The 22,529-nt window shown below is 44.3% G+C and overlaps 1 protein-coding gene across 20 annotated transcripts in view; it reads right to left on the bottom strand.

Moving 5' to 3' along the window:
• The window catches only part of LOC137331694 (kyphoscoliosis peptidase-like), a 273,350-nt gene that overhangs the window by 152,620 nt on the left and 98,201 nt on the right, over positions 1-22,529 (bottom strand). For 14 of the 20 annotated variants that reach the window (XM_067995661.1, XM_067995663.1, XM_067995668.1 and 11 more), the window contains 2 exons: positions 5,759-5,830; positions 753-797 (listed from right to left, as the gene is read on the bottom strand). The exons of 2 other annotated variants lie outside the window; for them this stretch is intronic. In XM_067995661.1, coding sequence (XP_067851762.1) covers positions 753-797; positions 5,759-5,830 — 117 coding nt within the window. The remainder of the gene's footprint in view (positions 1-752; positions 798-5,758; positions 5,831-22,529) is intronic. 4 more of the 20 variants (XM_067995664.1, XM_067995672.1, XM_067995675.1 and 1 more) reach the window with 1 other exon arrangement.

The following is a 22,529-nucleotide window of genomic DNA, read 5'->3' as shown; positions in this document are numbered from 1 at the left end:
AGACTTGCCCTTGTTGTCGCCTAACCCCTCCCGAGTCTGCTAAACCCCTACATTTTTCAACAGCTCCTCCACATACTCAGAAGGACTTTGGAGAATATGTGTTACTACCCATGGGCATCTCTCTCTGTGGTGGAGGAGGAGGACCAGCATACAGGGGCGAGGAGAATAAGACATCATGGCAGTGTGTACCATCCACAGGATGCACTGCAGCAACTCGCCAAGGCTTCTTCACAGCACCTCCCAAACCGGTGACCTCTACCACCTAGAAGGACAAGTGCAGCAGGCACATGGGAACAACACCACCTGCACGTTCCCCTCCAAGTCACACACCACCCTGACTTGGAAATATATCGCCGTTCCTTCATCGTCGCTGGGTCAAAATCCTGGAACTCCCTTCCTAACAGCATTGTGGGAGAACCGTCACCACACGGACTGCAGCGGTTCAAGAAGGCGGCTCACCACCACCTTCTCAAGGGCAATTAGGGATGGGCAATAAATGCCGGCCTTGCCAGCGACACCCACATCCCATGAACGAATAAAAAAATAATGTGAGCCCACCAGGTGCTGCCCTGCACAACGTGCAGCACAGGTCCGTTGAGGCCCTCTCGGAGGAGCTCTCTGCTCAAAGGGTGCGATTATCCAACCCAACTATTCCTTGTTGCATTCAAATGTTGTAATAAGAAATTTGTCATGAGCAATCCACTTTATATAAAAGAGAAGCTTCAAAGGTGAATACAGCTAGTCTCTGGTACCTGGTTTGTCTGAGTATTCAAACCCCTCTTCAGGTAACTGTGTTTCTGCAAGGAGATTTAATGATCAAGTCAAATTAAGAGATTCTATTAACCACAGCGTAAAACTGGGCCCACACAGGAAGGCTGCGTGGGACATAATATCACATGGTGGGTTCTCCCGATCTCCCACATAACAGAAGGCAGATGGAATTCCCGTTAATGATGTGTGGGGTTCTCATGATCTTGTGCCGCAAGACGGAGTGAGATCGGGAGAAGCGCCCACCGAGATTCTACCCCTTGGTGCCTGCCATGGAAAGTCAATACAGCGGGGATGATTTTCACTTTGAGCCCAGGTGGAAAACCGACAGTTGCTGCCCATAATACACCTGCCCATTATATACCTGACCATTATACCCGCCCATTATATACCTGCCCATAATACACCTGCCCATTATATACCTGCCCATTATACCTGCCCATAATACACCCGCCCATTATATACCTGCCCATTATACCTGCCCATAATACACCCGCCCATTATATACCTGCCCATTATACCCGCCCATAATACACCTGCCCATAATAAACCTGCCCATTGTACCCGCCCATAATACACCCGCCCATAATACACCTGCCCATTATACCTGCCCATTATACACCTGCCCATTATACCTGCCCATAATACAACTGCCCAATATACCTGCCCATTATACCTGCCCATAATACACCTGCCCATTATACCTGCCCATTATACACCTGCCCATTATACCTGCCCATAATACACCTGCCCAATATACCTGCCCATTATACCCACCCATAATACACCTGCCCATTATATACCTGCCCATTATACCCACCCACAATACACCTGCCCATTATACCCGCCCATATTACACCTGCCCATTATACCCGCTCATATTACACCTGCCCATTATACCTGCCCATAATACACCTGCCCATTATACCCACCCATAATACACCTGCCCATTATGCCTGCCCATTATTCCCACCCATATTACACCTGCCCATTATACCCGCTCATATTACACCTGCCCATTATACCTGCCCATAATACACCTGCCCATTATACCCACCCACAATACAGCTGCCCATTATACCGGCCCATAATACACCTGCCCATTATACCCGCCCATAATACACCTGCCCGTAATATACCTGCCTATTATACCCGCCCATAATACTCCCGCCCATTATATACCTGCCCATAATATACCTGCCCATTATACACCTGCACATTATACCCGCCGATAATACACACGCCCATTATATCCGCCCATAATACACCTGCCCATTATACACCTGCCCATTATACCCGCCCATAATACACCTGCCCATTATACACCTGCCCATTATACCTGCCCATAATACACCTGCCCATTATACACCTGCCCATTATACCCGCCGATAATACACCCGCCCATTATATCCGCCCATAATACACCTGCCAATTATATACTTGCCCATTATACTCACCCATAATACACCTGCCCATTATGCCTGCCCATTATACCCACCCATAATACACCTGCCCATTATACACCTGCCCATTATACCTGCCCATAATACACCTGCCCATTATACCTGCCCATAATACACCTGCCCATTTTACACCTGCCTATTATACTCACCCATAATACACCTGCCCATAATACACCTGCCCATAATATACCTGCCCATTATACCTGCCCATAATACTCCCGCCCATTATATACCTGCCCATAATATACCCGCCCATAATACACCTGCCCATAATACACCTGCCCATTATACACCAACCCATTATACCCGCCCATAATACACCTGCCCATTATACCTGCCCATTATATCCACCCATAATACACCTGCCAATTATATACTTGCCCATTATACACCTGCCCATTATACCCACCCACAATACACCTGCCCATTATATACCTGCCCATTATACCCGCCCATAATACACCTGCCCATTATACACCTGCCCATTATACCTGCCCATAATACACCTGCCCATTATACCTGCCCATAATACACCTGCCCATTATATACCTGCCCATAATACTCCCGCCCATTATATACCTGCCCATAATATACCTGCCCATTATACACGTGCCCATTATGCCTGCCCATAATACACCCGCCCATTATACCTGCCCATAATACACCTGCCCATTATACCTGCCCATAATACACCTGCCCATTATACACCTGCCCATTATACCCGCCCATAATACACCCACCCATTATACCTGCCCATAATACACCAGCCCATTATACCTGCCCATTATACACCTGCCCATTATACACCTGCCTAATATACCTGCCCATTATACACCTGCCCATTATACCTGCCCATTATACCTGCCCATATTACACCTGCCCATTATACCCGCCCATAATACACCTGCCCATTATACCTGCCCATAATACACCCGCCCATTATACACCTGCCCATTATATACCTGCCCATAATACACCTGCCCATTATACCCGCCCATAATACACCTGCCCATTATACACCTGCCCATTATACCCGCCCATAATACACCTGCCCATTATACCCGCCCATAATTCACCTGCCCATTATACCTGCCCATTATACCCACCCATAATACACCTGCCCATTATACACCTGCCCAGTATACCTGCCCATAATACACCTGCCCATTATACCCGCCTATAATACACCTGCCCATTATACCTGCCTATTATACACCTGCCCATTATACACCTGCCCATTATATACCTGCCCATAATACACCTGCCCATAATACACCTGCCCATTATACAACTGCCCATTATACCCGCCCATAATACACCTGCCCATTATAACTGCCCATTATTCCCGCCCATAATACACCTGCCCGTTATATACCTGCCCATTATACCCACCCATAATACACCTGCCCATAATACACCTGCCCATTATATACCTGCCCATTATACCTGCCCGTAATACACCTGCCCATTATCTACCTGCCCATTATACCCGCCCATAATACACCTGCCCATTATACCTGCCCATTATACCCGCCCATAATACACCTGCCCATTATACACCTGCCCATTATACCTGCCCATAATACACCTGCCCATTATACCTGCCCATAATACACCTGCCCATTTTACACCTGCCCATTATACCCGCCCATAATACACCTGCCCATTATACCCGCCTATAATACACCTGCCCATTATACCTGCCCATTCTACCCATCCATAATACACCAGCCCGTTATATACCTGCCCATTATACCCGCCCATAATACACCTGCCCATTATACACCTGCCCATTATACCCGCCCATAATACACCTGCCCATTATACCTGCCCATTATACCCGCCCATAATAAACCTGCCCGTTATATACCTGCCCATTATACCCACCCATAATACACCTGCCCATAATACACCTGCCCATTATACACCTGCCCATTATACCCGCCCATAATACAACTGCCCATTATACCTGCACATTATACCCGCCCATAATTCACCTGCCCATTATACCTGCCCATTATACCCACCCATAATACACCTGCCCGTTATATACCTGCCCATTATACACCTGCCCATTATACCCGCCCATAATACACCTGCCCATTATACACCTGCCCAGTATACCTGCCCATAATACACCTGCCCATTATACCCGCCTATAATACACCTGCCCATTATACCTGCCTATTATACACCTGCCCATTATACACCTGCCCATTATATACCTGCCCATAATACACCTGCCCATAATACACCTGCCCATTATACAACTGCCCATTATACCCGCCCATAATACACCTGCCCATTATAACTGCCCATTATTCCCGCCCATAATACACCTGCCCGTTATATACCTGCCCATTATACCCGCCCATAATACACCTGCCCATAATACACCTGCCCATTATATACCTGCCCATTATACCTGCCCGTAATACACCTGCCCATTATCTACCTGCCCATTATACCCGCCCATAATACACCTGCCCATTATACCTGCCCATTATACCCGCCCATAATACACCTGCCCATTATACACCTGCCCATTATACCTGCCCATAATACACCTGCCCATTATACCTGCCTATAATACACCTGCCCATTTTACACCTGCCCATTATACCTGCCCATAATACACCTGCCCATTATATACCTGCCCATTATACCCACCCATAATACACCTGCCCTTTATATCCGCCCATAATACACCTGCCCGTTATATACCTGCCCATAATACACCTGCCCATTTTACCTGCCGATAATACACCTGCCCATTATACCTGCCCATTATACCCACCCATAATACACCTGCCCGTTATATACCTGCCCATTATACCCGCCCATAATACACCCGCCCATTATATACCTGCCCATAATACACCTGCCCATTATACACCTGCCCATTATACCTGCCCATAATACACCCGCCCATTATATACCTGCCCATAATACATCTGCCCATTTTACACCTGCCCATTATACCCGCCTATAATACACCTGCCCATTATACCTGCCCATTATACCCGCCCATGATACACCTGCCCGTTATATACCTGCCCATTATACCCACCCATAATGCACCCGCCCATTATATACCTGCCCGTTATATACCCACCCATAATGCACCCGCCCATTATATACCTGCCCGTTATATACCCACCCATAATACCCGCCCATTATATACCTGCCCATTATAAACCCGCCCATTATATACCTGCCCATTATAAATCCGCCCATTATATACCTGCCCATTATACCCTGTTAGACACACCGCCCATTATACACTCGCCTGTCATACACCCGCCCGTCATACACCCGCCCGTCATATACCCGCCCGTCATGCACCCACCCACCATACATCCGCTCATTATACACCTGCCCATTATACACCCCGCCTGTTAACACCCACCTGTTACACACATCGTTCATAATACATCCCATCTATTATGCACTCTATATCAGGCAGTTATAAGATGTGAATAGATATTATTTATGCTTTGATATTAATGGCTTGTTTGTATTCCTACCTGCACTGGGTAACTTGTTGAATTGAGATCTGGATGGTCTTCTAGGCTGAGCTGGTCGTGCCTGGCACTCATCTTAAAGCAACAAAATTAAGCATTTGTACTCAGCGAATCATGAGGGCGGAATTTCCTGATCCCGCACCTTGGTGCATTGGGCCGTCTAAGTGCAGCACATAGAGGAAAATCAAGTCGGAAACAAACACACGCCCATTAGGGAGACCCCTGTCCCGTTCCCCCCCCCACCATGTTTTTTGCCCATGGGCGCCTCAGTGCCACACTTGTAAGGTGTTTGTCACCTCATGCAAAGTTTTCACGCATGAAAAATGTGTGTCACCCTTGCACCTAATCAGCTCAAATATCACATTTGGAAAAGAGCAACAATTTACAACTGAGCAACGAACAAGCAGATATAAAAAAAACTACTAATTAATAATTAGCAATCAGCTGAGAGTTTGCAATAAAAGAATCGGGCAGAAGACAAAATGCATCAATTAATTAGTCAAAACATTTTTATAACTGCCTCCAGCTTGTCCAGTCTGTAATGCGAGAATACAATGCTAAAAACTTAAATAATTCACTAACATATCTTTACACGTCTATGTCCTGCTATAAATCCATCCGGTAAGCTGTGCCCCAAAGTCCTCTCTCTGGAGAGAGAGTCGTTGAGTTTGCAGTTCTTTCCGTTCCTACCTTCCTCTGTTCAGCCCAGTGCAGCCTTCTCCCCTGATATTTTCAAGGATCCGTTCAATTGTAATCAGTAAAATTTTGCCATTGTTTAATTTTGTAATATTTTGTAATGAATTATAAATGATGATGGCAGCTGTATTTCTCAAATATTTCTATCATGTTTCACGAATTTTAATTTTTTCTGCAGAAAGGATTTGCGAATGAATTATATTTGTGTTGTGTTTTAAAACAAAGGGTATTTACACTGGGTTAAAAAGGTACAGGCTCTAGTCACTGATTCAAGATGGGGGGTGGGGGGGTTTTAATGTTTCTACAATGACCGAAGGCATTACATTATTCATTTTCCCATCCGAGATGGTCTAACTAACATCCACACCTATTCTGGTGGGGATGATTTTATACATTTGAGCCCAGCATATGGTGTCTGCTGAGAATATGTTCATGGGAGAGGAGGCAGTCGGTTTGGTGGACAGGCATGCTGGTAAATCCTTGAACAGAGAAGGAGTCACTTCTAGGAACACAAAAAAAGAGCAAAGATACAGGAGCAGTCTGTCAGCCAGTTCAGTTAGGTCTGGGAAGAAAGCTTGGTCCAGTGAGTGAGCACTTCATCATCCAGTGTCGGTCGTAGCTCAGTGGGTAACATTGTCACCTCTAAATGAGAAGGTTGTGGCTTCAAGTCTCAATCCAGAGACTTGAGCACATAATCCAGGCTGACACTCCAGTACTGTGGGAGTGCTCCACTGTCGGAAGTATCGTCTTTTGGATGAGACGTTAAAACGAGGCCCTATCTGCCCTCAAAGCTGGATGTAAAAGATCCCATGGCACTATTTCGAAGAAGACCAGGGGATTTCTCCCCAGTGTCTTGGCTAATATTTATCCCTCATTATCACATTGCTGTTTGTAGGACCTTGCTGTGCACAAATTGGCTGCTGTGTCTCCCAACATTAGAACAGTGACCACACTTCAAAAGTAATTAATTGGCTGTAATGTGCTGTGGGACGTCCTGAGGTCATGACAGGAGCTATATAAATGCAAGTCTTATTTTCTTTCTTTCTGAGCTGATCAGAAATAGAACGTAAACCAGGAAAAGTTAAGTGAGCCCTCGGAGAGCGATAGTGCGATATATTTATATTATTTTTCTTGTTCACAAGGAGTGATCTGAACTTACTTAACGTTATGCAATTGTGTAATTATAATGTTGGGCAGTATGGGTACATCCCTGAACATAAGGTATTTGGACCATTTTTGGAGTCACCAGCACTACTGCACCTGAAATTTGTAACAATCTGTATTGAAAAGCAACCAAGAGAAAAAGGATTAAGATAAAGATTGACACATTCTGGAAGTACGTAAATTGAAAATTTGAAGGGAGGTTCTGAATTAAGGTTCTGAATTTAAATATTTTTATTTAAGCAGAATCTTTTCATTAAACTGAGTACTGTTGGATATATATTCATAAAATAAAGAAATATAAAATCTAATTAAATTTTCTCTTAAGTTGCATCTTCACTATAAAATGCCAGACTCTGAGTAGATGGAACTTCAGATATTCTGGGCATGAAGTTGCAATGATCATTCTCTCTCACAAAACTCTGGAAAGTAAATATAATTTGTAATATTTTCATTCAAAACATTTTATTTTTGTACTGAATCAGAAAAGAAACATAAAAAAGCATGTAAGGCAAAATAGTAAATGTTCAAAGCTGTATTTGAATTTGAAAGAAAATCTATTGATTAAAACCTAGTTTGCATGCTTTAGTCAATGTAATACGAATCAGGAAGATTTTAATATAATATCAGGGATTATATTTTCTGAAAAAATGTTTATTTAATATTCCAGCTGTCATCCACTCTTCAGGTAAAGGATTTTCTCCTGAATTCCCTATTGGATTTATTAGTGACTATTTTATATTGATGACCTCTAGGTTTGGACACCCCACAAGTGGAAACATTTTCTCTACATCTCCCCCATCAAACCCTGTCATTATCTTAAAGATATCTATTCCTGCCCAAGAGTCCAGGAGGGTGTGTGGCCTACCTGGTGCAGGGGTAAAGGACATCTTAGAGCAACTGAAGGGGAACTTGGAAAGGGAGGGGGAGGATTTGGTTGTCATGGTCCATGTCAGCACAATGACACAAGGAAGAGGTCCTGCTAAGGGAATTTCAGAAGCTAGGAACTAAATTAAAAAGCAGGACCTCACGGGTGGTAATCTTGGGATTACTACCCAAGCCATGTGTTAATTGGCATAAGGATTGGCAGATCAGAAAGGTGAATGAGTGGCTGAGAGACTGATGTGGGAAGGAGGGGTTCCATTTCTTGGGATACTGGCACCAGAACTGGGACAGGAAGGAACTGTACCACCGGAACGGGCTCCACCTGAACGGGAATGGGATCAGAGTCCTAGCGGGAAGGATAAATAGGGCTTTGGATAGGACTTTAAACTAGTAAGATGGGGGAGGGATCTGGTAGCAATAACAAAAGCTTAGAGATAAAAGAAACAGGAGATGCGTGTAAAGGTCAGAGCAGGGTAAGAAATAAAGATAACATAAACGGTCAAGGAACAAATGCAGTTATAAAACAGAAGTATAAAAGGACTTAAAAATCAAGTGAAAGGAACAACTATTAAAGATGAATTAAACTGCCTGTTCAGCAATGTATCAGCATCCAAAATAAAACACGGGAACTGGAGGCAATAATCCACAGTGAGGAATTGATGTAGTGGGAATAACTGAAACATGGCTACATAAAGATCAGTACCAGCAACTAAATATTGCAGGTTATAACATAATCAGAGTGGATAAGGAAGGAAGGGGGGTGGATAGCTGTAGTAATTAGAGATAACATTATGGCAGTGGAAAAAAGGGACATCACTAACAAGATAGAAACAGAATCCACATGGATTGAAATATAAGATAAGGGATCGATCACACTAATAGGGGTATACTACAGACCACCTAATAGTGGAAAGGAGGTGGAGGAAGAAATATGTAAGCAAATATGTGAAATGAGTAAAGGACATAGAATAATAATCATGGGAGATTTTAACTACCCCCAAATAAACTGGCAAGAAGAGGTCGGTAAAAGGGTACAGGGAATGGAGTTTTTACAATGTGTGCAGGGCTCCTTTCTTACCCAGTATGTAAAAAGCCCAACAAGAGAGGAATCACTGCTGGATCTAGCAATGGGAAATGAACCAGAACAGATAAGAGAAGTAAGCATGGGGCAACATCTAGGCAATAGCGATCACAACATAATAAGGTTTAAGATAAAGATTGAGAAGGACATAAGTAAGACAAAGACCAAAGTAATAAAAGGGAAAATAAACTGAAAAAATTTACTGACAAATAAAGAAATAGAGCAGCAGTGGGAAACATTTAAAACAGTGATCAATACAGTCCAGGAGAAATATATCCCACTAAATAAAAAGTAAGAACAAACTAGCCAGTAATGATACACCATGGATGAATAAAGAAATAAGGGCAAAATTGAAACTAAAGAAAAAGGCATAAACTAAGTACACAGACAATAAAGGAGAGGGCGACAAAAGGGAATACAAAAAGGTTAGGAAAGAAGTTAAAAAAAACAATTAGGAAAGCAAAGAGGAACTACAAGATTAAATTATCAAGGAACATAAAAAGAAATAGCAAAGTATTCTACAGACACATAAATAATGAAAGGAAAAGCAGGATAGGGAGAGGGCCATGAAGGGATACGCATAATAAACTCACAGGTAATGACAGCGAAATGGCAGAAATAGTAAACGATTACTTTGCCTCAATATTTACCAAGGAAACTAACAAGGTGGGCTTGACATTAGAAGAAGAGATCAAAAAAGATATAAAGACATTTAAGATAGAAAGGGTGGAGATAATTGACAAACTAATCAAACTTAGAGAGGATAAGACCTCTGGTCCGGATGGATTGCATCTCCGCATATTAAAAGTTCAGGAGGAGATAGCAGAGACACTATTCCATATATATAAAAAATATAAGAAAAGGGAATAGTGCCAGAGGACTGGTGGACAGCTAATGTTATTCCTATTTTTAAAAAGGAGATAAAACACATCCAGGGAATTATAGACCAAATAGTTTAACATTGATGGTAGGAAAGATAATGGAATCTTTACTGAAAGATATAATAGAAAAACATCAAGAAACCGAAAATATAATCAAGAATAATCAGCAGGATTTCAAGAGGGAAGGCCATGCTTGACTAACCTTATTGAACTCTTTGAAGAAGTAACAGAATGGGTAGCAAGGGTAATGCAGTAGGTGTAATATATTTGGATTTTCAAAAGGCCTTCGAGAAGGTACCGCATAGTAGACTAATGGCTAAGGTCAGAGCATGTGGAATTAGGGGCAAGTCGCAGAATGGATAGCAAGCTGGCTACAAAAACAGAAAAGAGAGCGTAGGGGTTAAAGGTAGTTATTCAGACTGGCAAAAGGTGGGAAGTGGTGTTCCACAAGGATCGGTGCTGGGACCACTGTTGTTTACCATTTATATAAATGATTTGGACTCGGGAATCGGAAATACAATTTCAAAATTTGCGGACGACACCAAATTGGGGGGTATAATTAATGCTGAGGAGGATTACGACAAAATACAGGAAGACATTAATAAACTTGCAGAATGGGGGTGTAATTGGCAAATGAATTTCAATATAGATAAGTGTGAGGTATTACATTTTGGTTGGGAGAATAAGGGGGCCACATACTGCTTGGATAATAAGAGTCTAAATGGGGTAGAGGGGGTACAGATACACAAATCACTAAAAGTAGCGACACAGGTAAATAAGGCCATAAAAAAGCAAACAAAGCACTGGGGTTCATTTCTAGAGGGATAAAATTGAAAAGCAGGGACGTTATGTTAAACTTGTATAGAACCTTGGTTAGACTTGGAGTACTGTGAACAGTTCTGGTCTCTATATTATAAAAAGAATATAGACGCAGGGGAGAAGGTGCAAAAAGATTTACTAGGATAATACCAGAACTGAGAGGTTATACCCTATCAGGAAAGATTGAACAGGTTGGGGCTTTTCTCTAGAAAAGAGAAGACTGAGGGGTGACCTGATAGAGGCCTTTAAGATTATGAAAGTATTTGATAAGGTGGATGTAGAGAGGATATTTTCACTTGCGGGGGAGTCCAGAACTAGGGGCCATAAATATAAGATAGTCGCTAATTAATCCAATAGGGAATTCAGGAGTAACTTCTTTATCCAGAGAGTGGTGAGAATGTGGAACTCGCTACCACATGGAATAGTTGAGGTGACTAGTGTAGATGCATTTAAGGCAAAGTTAGATAAACACGAGGGAAAAAGGGATAGAAGGATATGCTCATAGAGTTAGATGAAGTAGGAAAGGAGGAGGCTCCTGTGGAGCATAAACAATAACATGGACCTGTTGGGCTTAATGGCCTGTTTCTGTGCTGTACATCCTATGTAATTCTATGTAAGACCTCTATTGGATCACCCCTCAGCTTTTCCTTTTCTAGAGAAAAGAACCCCAGCCTATTTAGCTTTCCCTGATAAGGATATCCTCTTAGTTCTGGTATCATCCTTGTGAATATATTTTGCACCTTCTCTGGTGCCTCTATATCCTTTTTATAATATGGAGACCTGAACTGTTCACAGTACTCCAAGTTTTGTCCAACCAAGATTCGACATAAGTTTAACATAACTTCTCTGCTTTTAATTCTATCCCTCTAGAAATGAACCCCAGTGCTTGGTTTACTTTTTTATGGCCTTATTAACCTACGTCGCTACTTTTAGCGATTTGTGTATCTGTACTGTGAGATCCCTTTGCTCCTCTACATCATTTAGACTCTTATTATCCAAGCAGTATGTGGCCTCCTTATTCGTCTTACCAAAATGCACCACCTTACACTTATCTGTATTGAAATTCATTTGCTAATTACTCGTCCATTCTCCGAGTTTATTAATGTTCTCTTGCATTTTGACACATTCTTCCTTTATGTTAACTCCACCCTCCAATTTGGTGTTGCCTTAAATTTTGAAATTGTGCTTCCGATTTCCGAGTCCAAATCTTTAATGTAAATTGTGAACAACAGTGGTCCCAGCACCCTGTAGAACACCACTTCCCATTTTTTGCCAGTCTGAGTAGCTACCCTTAACCGCTACTCTCTGTTTTCTGTTTTGTAGCCAGCTTGCTATCCACTCTGCTACCTGTCCCCTGACTCCACATGCTCTGACATCTACTGCTTTACCCTTATCTACTCTTTCTGTTACTTCTTCAAAGAATTCAATAAGGTTGGCCAAGCAAGACTTTCCCTTCTGAAATCCGGACTGACTATTCTTTATTATATTTTTGTTTTCTAGATGTTTCCTATTACATCTTTGGTAAAGATTCCATTATCTTTCCTACCACCAGCATTAAGCTAACTGTTCTATAGTTCCCTGGACTTGTTCTTTTTCCCTTTTTAATTATAGGAATAACATTAGCTTTTAATATGCATGGATGCAATCAATCCAAACCAGGGGTTTTATCCTCTCTAAGTTAAATTAGTTTATTAATTATCTCCCCTCTTTCTATCTTAAATGTTTTTACATCTTTTTTGATCTCTTCTTCCAATCTCCTGCCCACCTTGTTAGTCTCCCTGGTAAATACAGAGGCAAAGTAACTATTCAATATTTCTGCCATTTCGCTGTCATTACCTGTGAGTTTATCTTGTACATCCCTTAGTGGCCCTATCCCTGTCCTGATTTTTCTTTTGTTATTCATGTGTCTGTAGAATACTTTACTGTTTCTTTTTATATTCCTTGATAATTTAATTTTGTCGTTCCTCTTTGCTTTCCTAATTTTTTTTTACTTCTTTCCTAAACTCTTCATATTCCTCTTCATTATTGTCTATCTACTTAGAGTATACCTTTTTGAACAGTTTCAGTTTCACCCGTATCTCATTATTCATCCATGGGGTTTCATTATTGACTCGTTTGTTTTTGTTTTTTAGTGGAATATATTTCTCCTGCACTCTATTGATCACCATTTTAAATATTTCCCACTGCTGTTCTATCTCTTTGTCTGTCAATTTTTTCCCCAGTTTACCTTCCCTAGTTCCATTCTCATCCCCTTACAATTACATTTTTTCTAATCTATTACTTTGGTCTTTGTCTTACTTATGTTTTTCTCAATCATTATTTTAAACCTTATTATGTTATGATCGCTATTGCCTAGATGTTCCCCTACGCTTACTTCTTTTATCTGCTCTGGTTCATTTCCCATTAATATATCCAGCAGTGATTCCTCTCCTGTTGGGCTTCTCATATACTGGGTAAGAAGGGAGTCTTGTATACAATATAAAAGCCCCATGTCCCTTTAACTATCTCTTCTTCCCAGTTTATTTGGTGGTAGTTGAAATCTTCTATGAGTATTATTCGATGTCTCTTACTCATTTCATAGATTTTTTTTATTCGTTCATGGGATGTGGGTGTATCTGGCGAGGCCGGCATTTATTGCCTAACCCTAATTGCCCTTGAGAAAGTAGTGGTGAGTCGCCTTCTTGAACCACTGCAGTCCGTGTGCTGTTAGGAAGGGAGTTCCAGGATTTTGACCCAGCAACGATGAAGGAACGGCGATATATTTCCAAGTCGGGATGGCGTGTGACTTGGAGGGGAACGTGCAGGTAGTGTTGTTCCCATGTACCTGCTGCTCTTGTCCTTCTAGGTGGTAGAGGTCGCGGGTTTGGGAGGTGCTGTCGAAGAAGCCTTGGCGAGTTGCTGCAGTGCATCCTGTGGATGGTACACACTGCAGCCACTGTGCGCCGGTGGTGAAGGGAGTGAATGCTTAGGGTGGTGGATGTGGTTCCAATCAAGCAGGCTGCATGTCCTGGATGGTGTCAAGCTTCTTGAGTGTTGTTGGAGCTGCACTCATCCAGGCAAGTGGAGAGTATTCCATCACACTCCTGACTTGTGCCTTGAAGATGGTGGAAAGGCTTTGGGGAGTCAGGAGGTGAATCACTCGCTTCAGAATACCCAACCTCTGACCTGCTCTTGTAGCCACAGTATTTATATGGCTGGTCCAGTTAAGTTTCTGGTCAATGGTGACCCCCAGGATGTTGATGGTGGGGGATTCGGTGATGGTAATGCTGTTGAATGTCAAGGGGAGGAGATTAGACTCTCTCTTGTTGGAGATGGTCATTGCCTGGCACTTGTCTGGCGCAAATGTTACTTGCCACTTATGAGCCCAAGCCTGGATCTTGACAAGGTCTTGCTGCATGCAGGCTCGGACTGCTTCATTACCTGAGGGGTTGCGAATGGAACTGAACACTGTGCAATCATCAGCGAACATCCCCATTTCTGACCTTATGATGGAGGGAAGGTCATTGAAGAAGCAGCTGAAGATGGTTGGGCCTAGGACACTGCCCTGAGGAACTCCTTCAGCAATGTCCTGGGGCTGAGATGATTGGCCTCCAACAACCGCTACCATCTTCCTTTGTGCAAGGTATGACTCCAGCCACTGGAGAGTTTTCCCCCTGATTCCCATTGACTTCAATTTTACTAGGGCTCCTTGGTGCCACACTCAGTCAAATGCTGTCTTGATGTCAAGGGCAGTCACTCTCACCTCTGGAATTCAGCTCTTTTGTCCATGTTTGGACCAAGGCTGTAATGAGGTCTGGAGCCGAGTGGTCCTGGCGGAACCCAAATTGAGCATTGGTGAGCAGGTTATTGGTGAGTAAGTGTCGCTTGATAGCACTGTCAACGACACCTTCCATCACTTTGCTGATGATTGGGAGTAGACTGATGGGGTGTTAATTGGCCGGATTGGATTTGTCCTGCTTTTTGTGGACAGGACATACCTGGGCAATTTTTCACATTATTGGGTAGATGCCAGTGTTGTAGCTGTGCTGGAACAGCTTGGCTAGAGGCACGGCTCGTTCTGGAGCACAAGTCTTCAGCACTACAGCTGGGATGTTGTCGGGGCCCATAGCCTTTGCTGTATCCAGTGCACTCAGCCATTTCTTGATATCACGTGGAGTGAATCGAATTGGCTGAAGACTGGATGTGGCAGGACTGCAGAGCTTTGATCTGATCCATTAGTTGTAGAATCGCTTCGCTCTGTCTATAGCATGTTGCTTCCACTGTTTAGCATGCATGTAGTCCTGAGTTGTAGCTTCACCAGGTTGGCACCTCATTTTTAGGTACGCCTGGTGCTGCTCCTGGCATGCTCTTCTACACTCCTCATTGAACCAGGGTTGATCCCCTGGCTAGTTGGTAATGGTAGAGTGAGGAATATGCCATACATGAGGTTACAGATTGTGCTGGAATACAATTTGTTGCTGCTGATGGCCCACAGCGCCTCATGGATGCCCAGTTTTGAGCTTCTAGATCTGTTCTGAATCTATCCCATTTGCCTACATATTTCATCCTCCACTTCCCTTCCACTATTAGGTGGTCTGTGGAATACCCCTATTAACGTGATCAATCCCTTCTTATCCTTTGTTTCAATCCATATGGTTTCTGTTTCTATCTTAATGTTACTTCTGTCCTATTGCCATTATGTTGTCTATAATTAGTACAGCTACCCCACCCACTCCCCTTCTTCCTTCCCTATCCTTTCTAAATACGTTATATCCTGCAATATTTAACTGCCAGTCCTGTTCTTTATGTCGCCATGTTTCAGTTATCCCCACCATATCCGGCTCCTCGTTGTGAATTATTGCCTCCAGTTCCCCCATTTTGTTTCTATTGCTGTGCACATTGCTGAGCTGGCAATTTAATACATTTTGTACTTATCTTCTGTAACTATATTTATTCCCTGACCGTTTATGTTACCCTTATTCCTTAGTTTAGTCTGACCGTTATTCTCATCTCCTATTTCTTTTATCTTCAGACTTATGTTATTTTCATCAGATTCTTCCCCCCGTCTTACTAGTTTAAAGTCCTATCCACAGCTCTATTTATCCTTTCCTCTAGGACATTGGTCCCACTCTGATTCGGGTGGAGACCCTCCCAGCAGTACAGCTCCTCCTGTCCCAGTACTGGTGCCAGTGTTCCATGAAATGGAGCCCCTCCTTCCCACACCACTCTTTCAGCCACACATTCACCTTTCTGACCTGTTTATCCTTACACCAATTAGCACGTGGCTTGGGTAGTAACCTTGAGATTACCACCAATGAGGTCCTGCTTTTTAATTTAGTTCCTATCTTCTGATATTCCCTTAGCAGGACCTCCTCCCTTTTATTCCCCATGTCATTGGTCCCAACATGGACCACGACAACTGGATCCTCCCCTCCCCTGTCAAGTTCCTCTCCAGTTGCTCTGAGATATCCTTTACCCTTGCACCAGGTAGGCAACACACCCTCCTGGAACTCTTGGTCGCGACTGCAGAGGACGCTATCTATCCCCCTAATTATCAAATCCCCGAATGACTAGAACCCTACTATTCTGCTCCTCTCCCCCTTGGGCTGCCTCCTCCTCATGGTGCCACGATTAGCATTCTGGCTGTCCACCCCGCAGCCTATATCCTTATCCTCACCGATAGCAAGTGCATTGTACCCGTTGGATACCCTGTTGACAAACAGTCAGACTCTCCCCTTCCTGTAGCTGTGCTTTCCTCTGAGGTGTGCCTGTACTCTGGAGAAAACTATCCAGAAATTCCTCCCCCTTCCTTATGTGTCGGAGTGTCTCTAACTCTCATTACAGGACTCTGAGCTGGAGTGTCCCAGGGTGCGGCCCAGCACCCAACCTCTTTGATGGCTGAAGTTGGGGTGATGCTGCATGAGCTCCTCGAGAGGAGTGTTCGTCTCTCCACAGCCCCATCCCATAGTTCAGTGCTGTAGCAAGATTGCAAGAAGGTGCAGCCAAGTTTCAGGCCACAGCTGGCTGTTCCTGCCCCTGCACGTGTGGAAACTCTACGCTGCATTGCTGGCGCTGGTGTCCTTGCGACAAATCGGATCAGACTCTCTGCTGATCCAGATCCTGAGAAGGCCAATTCCCATTGTTTTTCCCAGGTAGGTGTCAGGCCCTGTAGATATGGTTGGTAGCAACTTGGCAGGTGCAAACTAACAGGCAACGCTGGCTCCTGATAACCCTGGCCTGCCTTCTTTCATGCAATACCATGGCTCAGTTGGTATCACTCTCACCTCTGAGTCAGAAGGTTATGGGTTCAAGTTCCACTCCAGAGACTTGAGCACAAAATCCAGGCTGACTTTCCAGTGCAATACTGAGGGAATGCTGCACTGTCGGAGGTGCCGTCTTTTGGATGAGACGCTAAATGAGGCCCCGCCTTCCCTCTCAGGTGAACGTAAAAGATCCCATGGCACTATCTGAAGGAGAACAGGGGAGTTATCCCCAGTGTCCTGGCCAATATTTATCCCTCAGTCAACATCACTAAAACAGATAATCAGGTCATTATCACATTGCTGTTTTTGGGATCTTGCTGTGCGCAAATTGGCTGCGGCGTTTTCTAGTAACAACAGTGACTGCACCTCAAAAATACTTCATTGGCTGTAAAGCCCTTTGGGATGTCCTGAGGTTGTGAAAGGCGCTATATAAATGCAAGTCTTTTTTGTCTTTAAAGCTTGACGTGTTAGAGTGCTTCTACGGAACCTTCCAGCATAATCAGCATAAGAGTGAGCCAGGCCTTCACATCGCATTGTGATGCCACCAGAGGACTGTCTGCTGGTTCAGCCATCACTGGGGAGTAGAGTTTCAATCACCAACATCTGCCAAAGTGAGGTTTGCTATCTGTCTCTGCAGATGTTGGGGTTTGTGGGGTGCGTGCAGGAGAGCAAAGAGTCTGACCGGCCTGGCATCCCTTCCCGAAACTCCTCCAAACACGACAACTCGTAAACTCTCTACAGGCAAACCCTCTGGTGCGAAGAAAGGGAACTCAGGGAAAATAAAATAAAAAGCAACGAGCACAAAGGCTCCTGAAATGCCATCTAGAAAAAAAAAACAGAAAAAATTCACAAGGGTTTTAAAAAGGCCTATTGCACCTAGCTTTAAATTCTGTGGGCCTTTGCAAGATCCTCCCACCTGTGGCCTGCTGGAAGCCTCCTCCTCACCCCGTTTTACATGGGGGATCGGCCTCCAGCACGCCCATGGGAATATGATGTGGCATCCTTTGCATATCCTAATGAGGCACCCACCTGCTTTAAGCAAGAGGTTCAGCCACCTGCTCCAGGCCCAACTGGAAGATAGAGCAGGGCCTAAAACCAGCCAGTCTCGTGGAACTAAACATTGCCGCATTTCCTGACCTCTACCACTCTCTAAGTGCCCCAATGGTACAGTAGCTCAGTGGGATAATGACACGGACGTCATAACTTCAAACCCACCATGGCAAGTTGTGAAATTGAGTGTAATAAATCTGGTAATTTGTGGGCCAGCACTATAAGAAATGACCACAAACGTTACTGGATTAATGTAAAAACCTAATTGGTTCACTAATGCCCTTCAGGGAATGAACCTAACACCCCTATCTGGTCAGGCCTACACCTGATTTGAGTCCCACTCTTAATGGCCTCAGGACAACTAAGGATGGACAATGCCACCCACATCCCAAGAACAAATAAATAACAAATTGAGATGCTAAGAAATGAGTATTGGCCCCAATACTTTGTTTTAAAGAAGGGCAGGCAACAAGCCCTTTTGGCCTTCATGGACTAGTAAATCAGTGGGGTGGGGGTTGATCTTGGTGAAGTTTGAGGCCTTGGACTATGGCATCATGTCGGTCAGGGTGTCTGGTACCTTAGGCTTCATAATATTAGACTGTGGCTTTTTTAAAAAAACAATGCAGATTCACTTTGTTATAAAACACAACATTTAGACATAACTCATTCCCAAATCCTGTCCAGAAAGAAAAAAATCATCAAAAAGTCTGAAACGCTGTAATTGTGCAAATTCTCATTTGTTCAAAATAGTGTAAACCTTCAATTCACAGCTTCTGCTTTTCTATTGGTAGATTTTCCGTGCTGTGCCTAGATACAGAATTCTGATTTGTTGCTCTTATGGGAAAGGAAATTTGAGCCAATCAAGAGCAGTTAGGCACAGACTTTGCAAATCATAATTGTGATCCCTGAACTGTGACACAGGAAGGTGACAGACCGGGAGTGAGCACATGAACACTATGGGGCCAATTTTCAGATGGCCGTGCGGGTGCGTTCGTGGCGGGGGGGCTCCTAAAATTGGGGATTCCCGGATCGGGTCCGGAGCCCGGCTCCAACCCGCCCACTTCCAGGTTCCCCAATGACGTGAATCGGTGCACGCACAGCCCCCGCATGCGGGACTCCCACCGGCAATCAAAGCCAGCGGGATCCCAGTTAAGATCATTATCTGGGTACTTGACCTCATTAGTTGGAGATTTTAGGAGGATACTGATTTTGGACTACCCAGAGCGTGTTTCCCATGTTGGGGGAAACACTCCCTGTTTAAACAGATGTGTTGCAGCCAGCAGCAGCTGCAAAGGTCCATTTAACAGGTGCGGGGTAAACCCTCATTCATTGCAGCAGGGCACTCTGTCACCTCAGACAAAGTTTTGCCTGCCACACCATTGTTTCCACACTCTAAATTATAAAATTATACCCTTAACCCTGCTGTCCAAACACATTTGCCTACTTTATGGACCCCCTCACACTCACGCCATCAGGATTGGTGGGTTGGGGGGGGGTTCCATTGCTGCATTCATCACTCCATTGGAGGACGAGCAACATCAGCTCGTGGGGTGGGGGTGGTCATGTGACAGACGGAGTGTAGGGGAATGAGTAAGTGTACTCACTTCGGCTGACCTGGTTAGGTCATTGAAGCGCCTCCTGCACTGTATGCAGGTGGGCGATATGTTGGTGGTGCAGGTGACCTCCTCTGCCACCTCGATCCAGGCCTTTGTGGTGGCAGAGGCAGGCCGCTTCCTCCCGCCCCCCGGGGGGATGATCTCCCTCCTCCTCCTCCTCCTCACCCCATCCAGTAAGACCTGGAGTGAGGCATCATTAAACCTGGGAGCAGCCTTCCCCTTGGGATGCTCCATGCTGTAATTTTGCCTATTTTTCTGTAGCATCAGTCAGTGGAGGACTGCCCCTTTAAATAGGGCTCCTCCAGGTGACAGCCTATAGTGCGGGTGCGCAGTCCGCCCGCTGCGCAGCTTTCCAGCGCAAAACCCGGAAGCCAAGGTAAGTGGCTTCAATTTATCTACGATCGCGTGGGGAACCCACCGATTTTAGTGGGCGGGTTACCCACGCGTCCAGTCGACCCCCCGCTGCCAACCCACCTCCCTCCTAATATCGGGCCCAATGTCTATATTATGTAAAATTCCTATGCGACTGGTCACGGTAAGGCTGGTGTTTTATCACAAAGATAGAATCAGTTAACCATGTAAACAATGGGGGTAGTTTTGACTTTGTGTGATAGTGTGAAACGGCAGCCTGGTTTACATCTCTCCCCATTTTTAGAATCATGGAATCATAGAAAGTTACAGCACAGAAGGAGGCTATTCAGCCCATCGTGTCGGTGCTGGCTGAAAAAGAATTATCCAACATAATCCCACTTTCCAGCACTTGGTCCGTAGCCCTGTAGGTTACAGCACTTCAGGTGCACATCCAAGTACTTTTTAAATGAGTTGAGGGTTTCTGCCTCTACCACCCTTTCAGGCAGTGAGCTCCAGACCCCCACCACCCTCTGGGTGAAAACATTTTTCCTCAGCTCCCCTCTAATCCTTCTACCAATCACTTTAAATCTATGTCCCCTGGTCACTGACCCTTCTGCTAAGGGAAATAGGTCCTCCCTGTCCACTCTATCTAGTCCCGTCATAATTTTATACCTCAATTAAATCTCCCCTCAGCCTCCTTTGTTCCAATGAAAACAACCCCAGCCAATCCAGTCTTTTCTAATAGCTAAAATTCTCCAGCCCTGACAACATCCTCGTAAATCTCCCCTGCACCCTCTCTAGTGCAATTACATCTTTCCTGTAATGTGGTGACCAGAACTGTACACAGTACTCAAGCTGTGGCCTAACTAGTGTTTTACACAGTTCTAGCATAACATCCCTGCAGTTATATTCTATGCCTTGGCTAATCAAGGAAAGTATCCCGTATGCCTTCTTAACTACCGTATCTACCTGTCCTGCTACCTTCAGAGATCTATGGACATGCACTCCAAGGTCCCTCACTTCCTCTACACCTCTCAGTATCCCCCCATTTATTGTGTATTCCCTTGCCTTGTTTGCCCTCCCCAAATGCATTACCTCACACTTCTCTGGATTGAATTCCATTTGGCACCTTTCTGCCCACCTGACCAGTCCATTGATATCTTCCTGCAGTCTACAGCTTTCTTCCTCACTATCAACCACATGGCCAATTTTTGTATCATCTGCAAACTTCTTAATCATGCCCCCTACATTTAAGTCTAAATCATTGATATGTACCACAAAAAGCCAGGGACCTAGTACTGGACCCTATGGAACCCCACTGGGAACAGCCGTCCAGTCATAAAAACACCCGTCGACCATTACCCTTTGCTTCCGGCCACTGAGCCAATTTTGGATCCAAGTTGCCACTTTCCATTGGTCTTTTACTTTTCTGACCAGTCTGCCATGTGGGACCTTGTTAATAGCCTTGCTAAAATCCATGTAGACTACATCAAACGCGTTACCCTCATTGACCCTCTTTGTTACCGCCTCAAAAAAATTCAATCAAGTTAGTCAGACACGACCTTCCCTTAACAAATCCATGCTGACTGTCCTTGATTAACCTGTGCCTTTCTAAATGACGATTTATACCGTCTTTCAGAATTGTTTCCAATAATTTGCCCACCACCGAGGTTAGACTGACTGGCCTATAATTACTCCGTCTATCCCTTTCTCCCTTTTTAAACAATGGTGCAACATTAGCAGTCCTCCAATCCTCCGGCACTGCGCCTGCAGCCAGGGAGGATTGGAAAATGATGGTCAGAGCCTCCGCTATTTCCTCCCTTGCTTCTTGTAACAGCCTGGGATACATTTCATCCGGGCCTGGCGATTTATCTACTTTCAAAGATGCTAAACCCCTTAATACTTCCTCTCTCACTATGTTTATCCCATCCAATATTTCACACTCCTCCTCCTTAACTACAATCTCTGCATCGTCCCCCTCTTTTGTGAAGA

This window comes from Heptranchias perlo, chromosome 13, assembly GCF_035084215.1.
Source record: "Heptranchias perlo isolate sHepPer1 chromosome 13, sHepPer1.hap1, whole genome shotgun sequence".
NCBI lineage: Eukaryota > Metazoa > Chordata > Chondrichthyes > Hexanchiformes > Hexanchidae > Heptranchias > Heptranchias perlo.
This window is presented reverse-complemented; position numbering and strand designations above follow the sequence as displayed.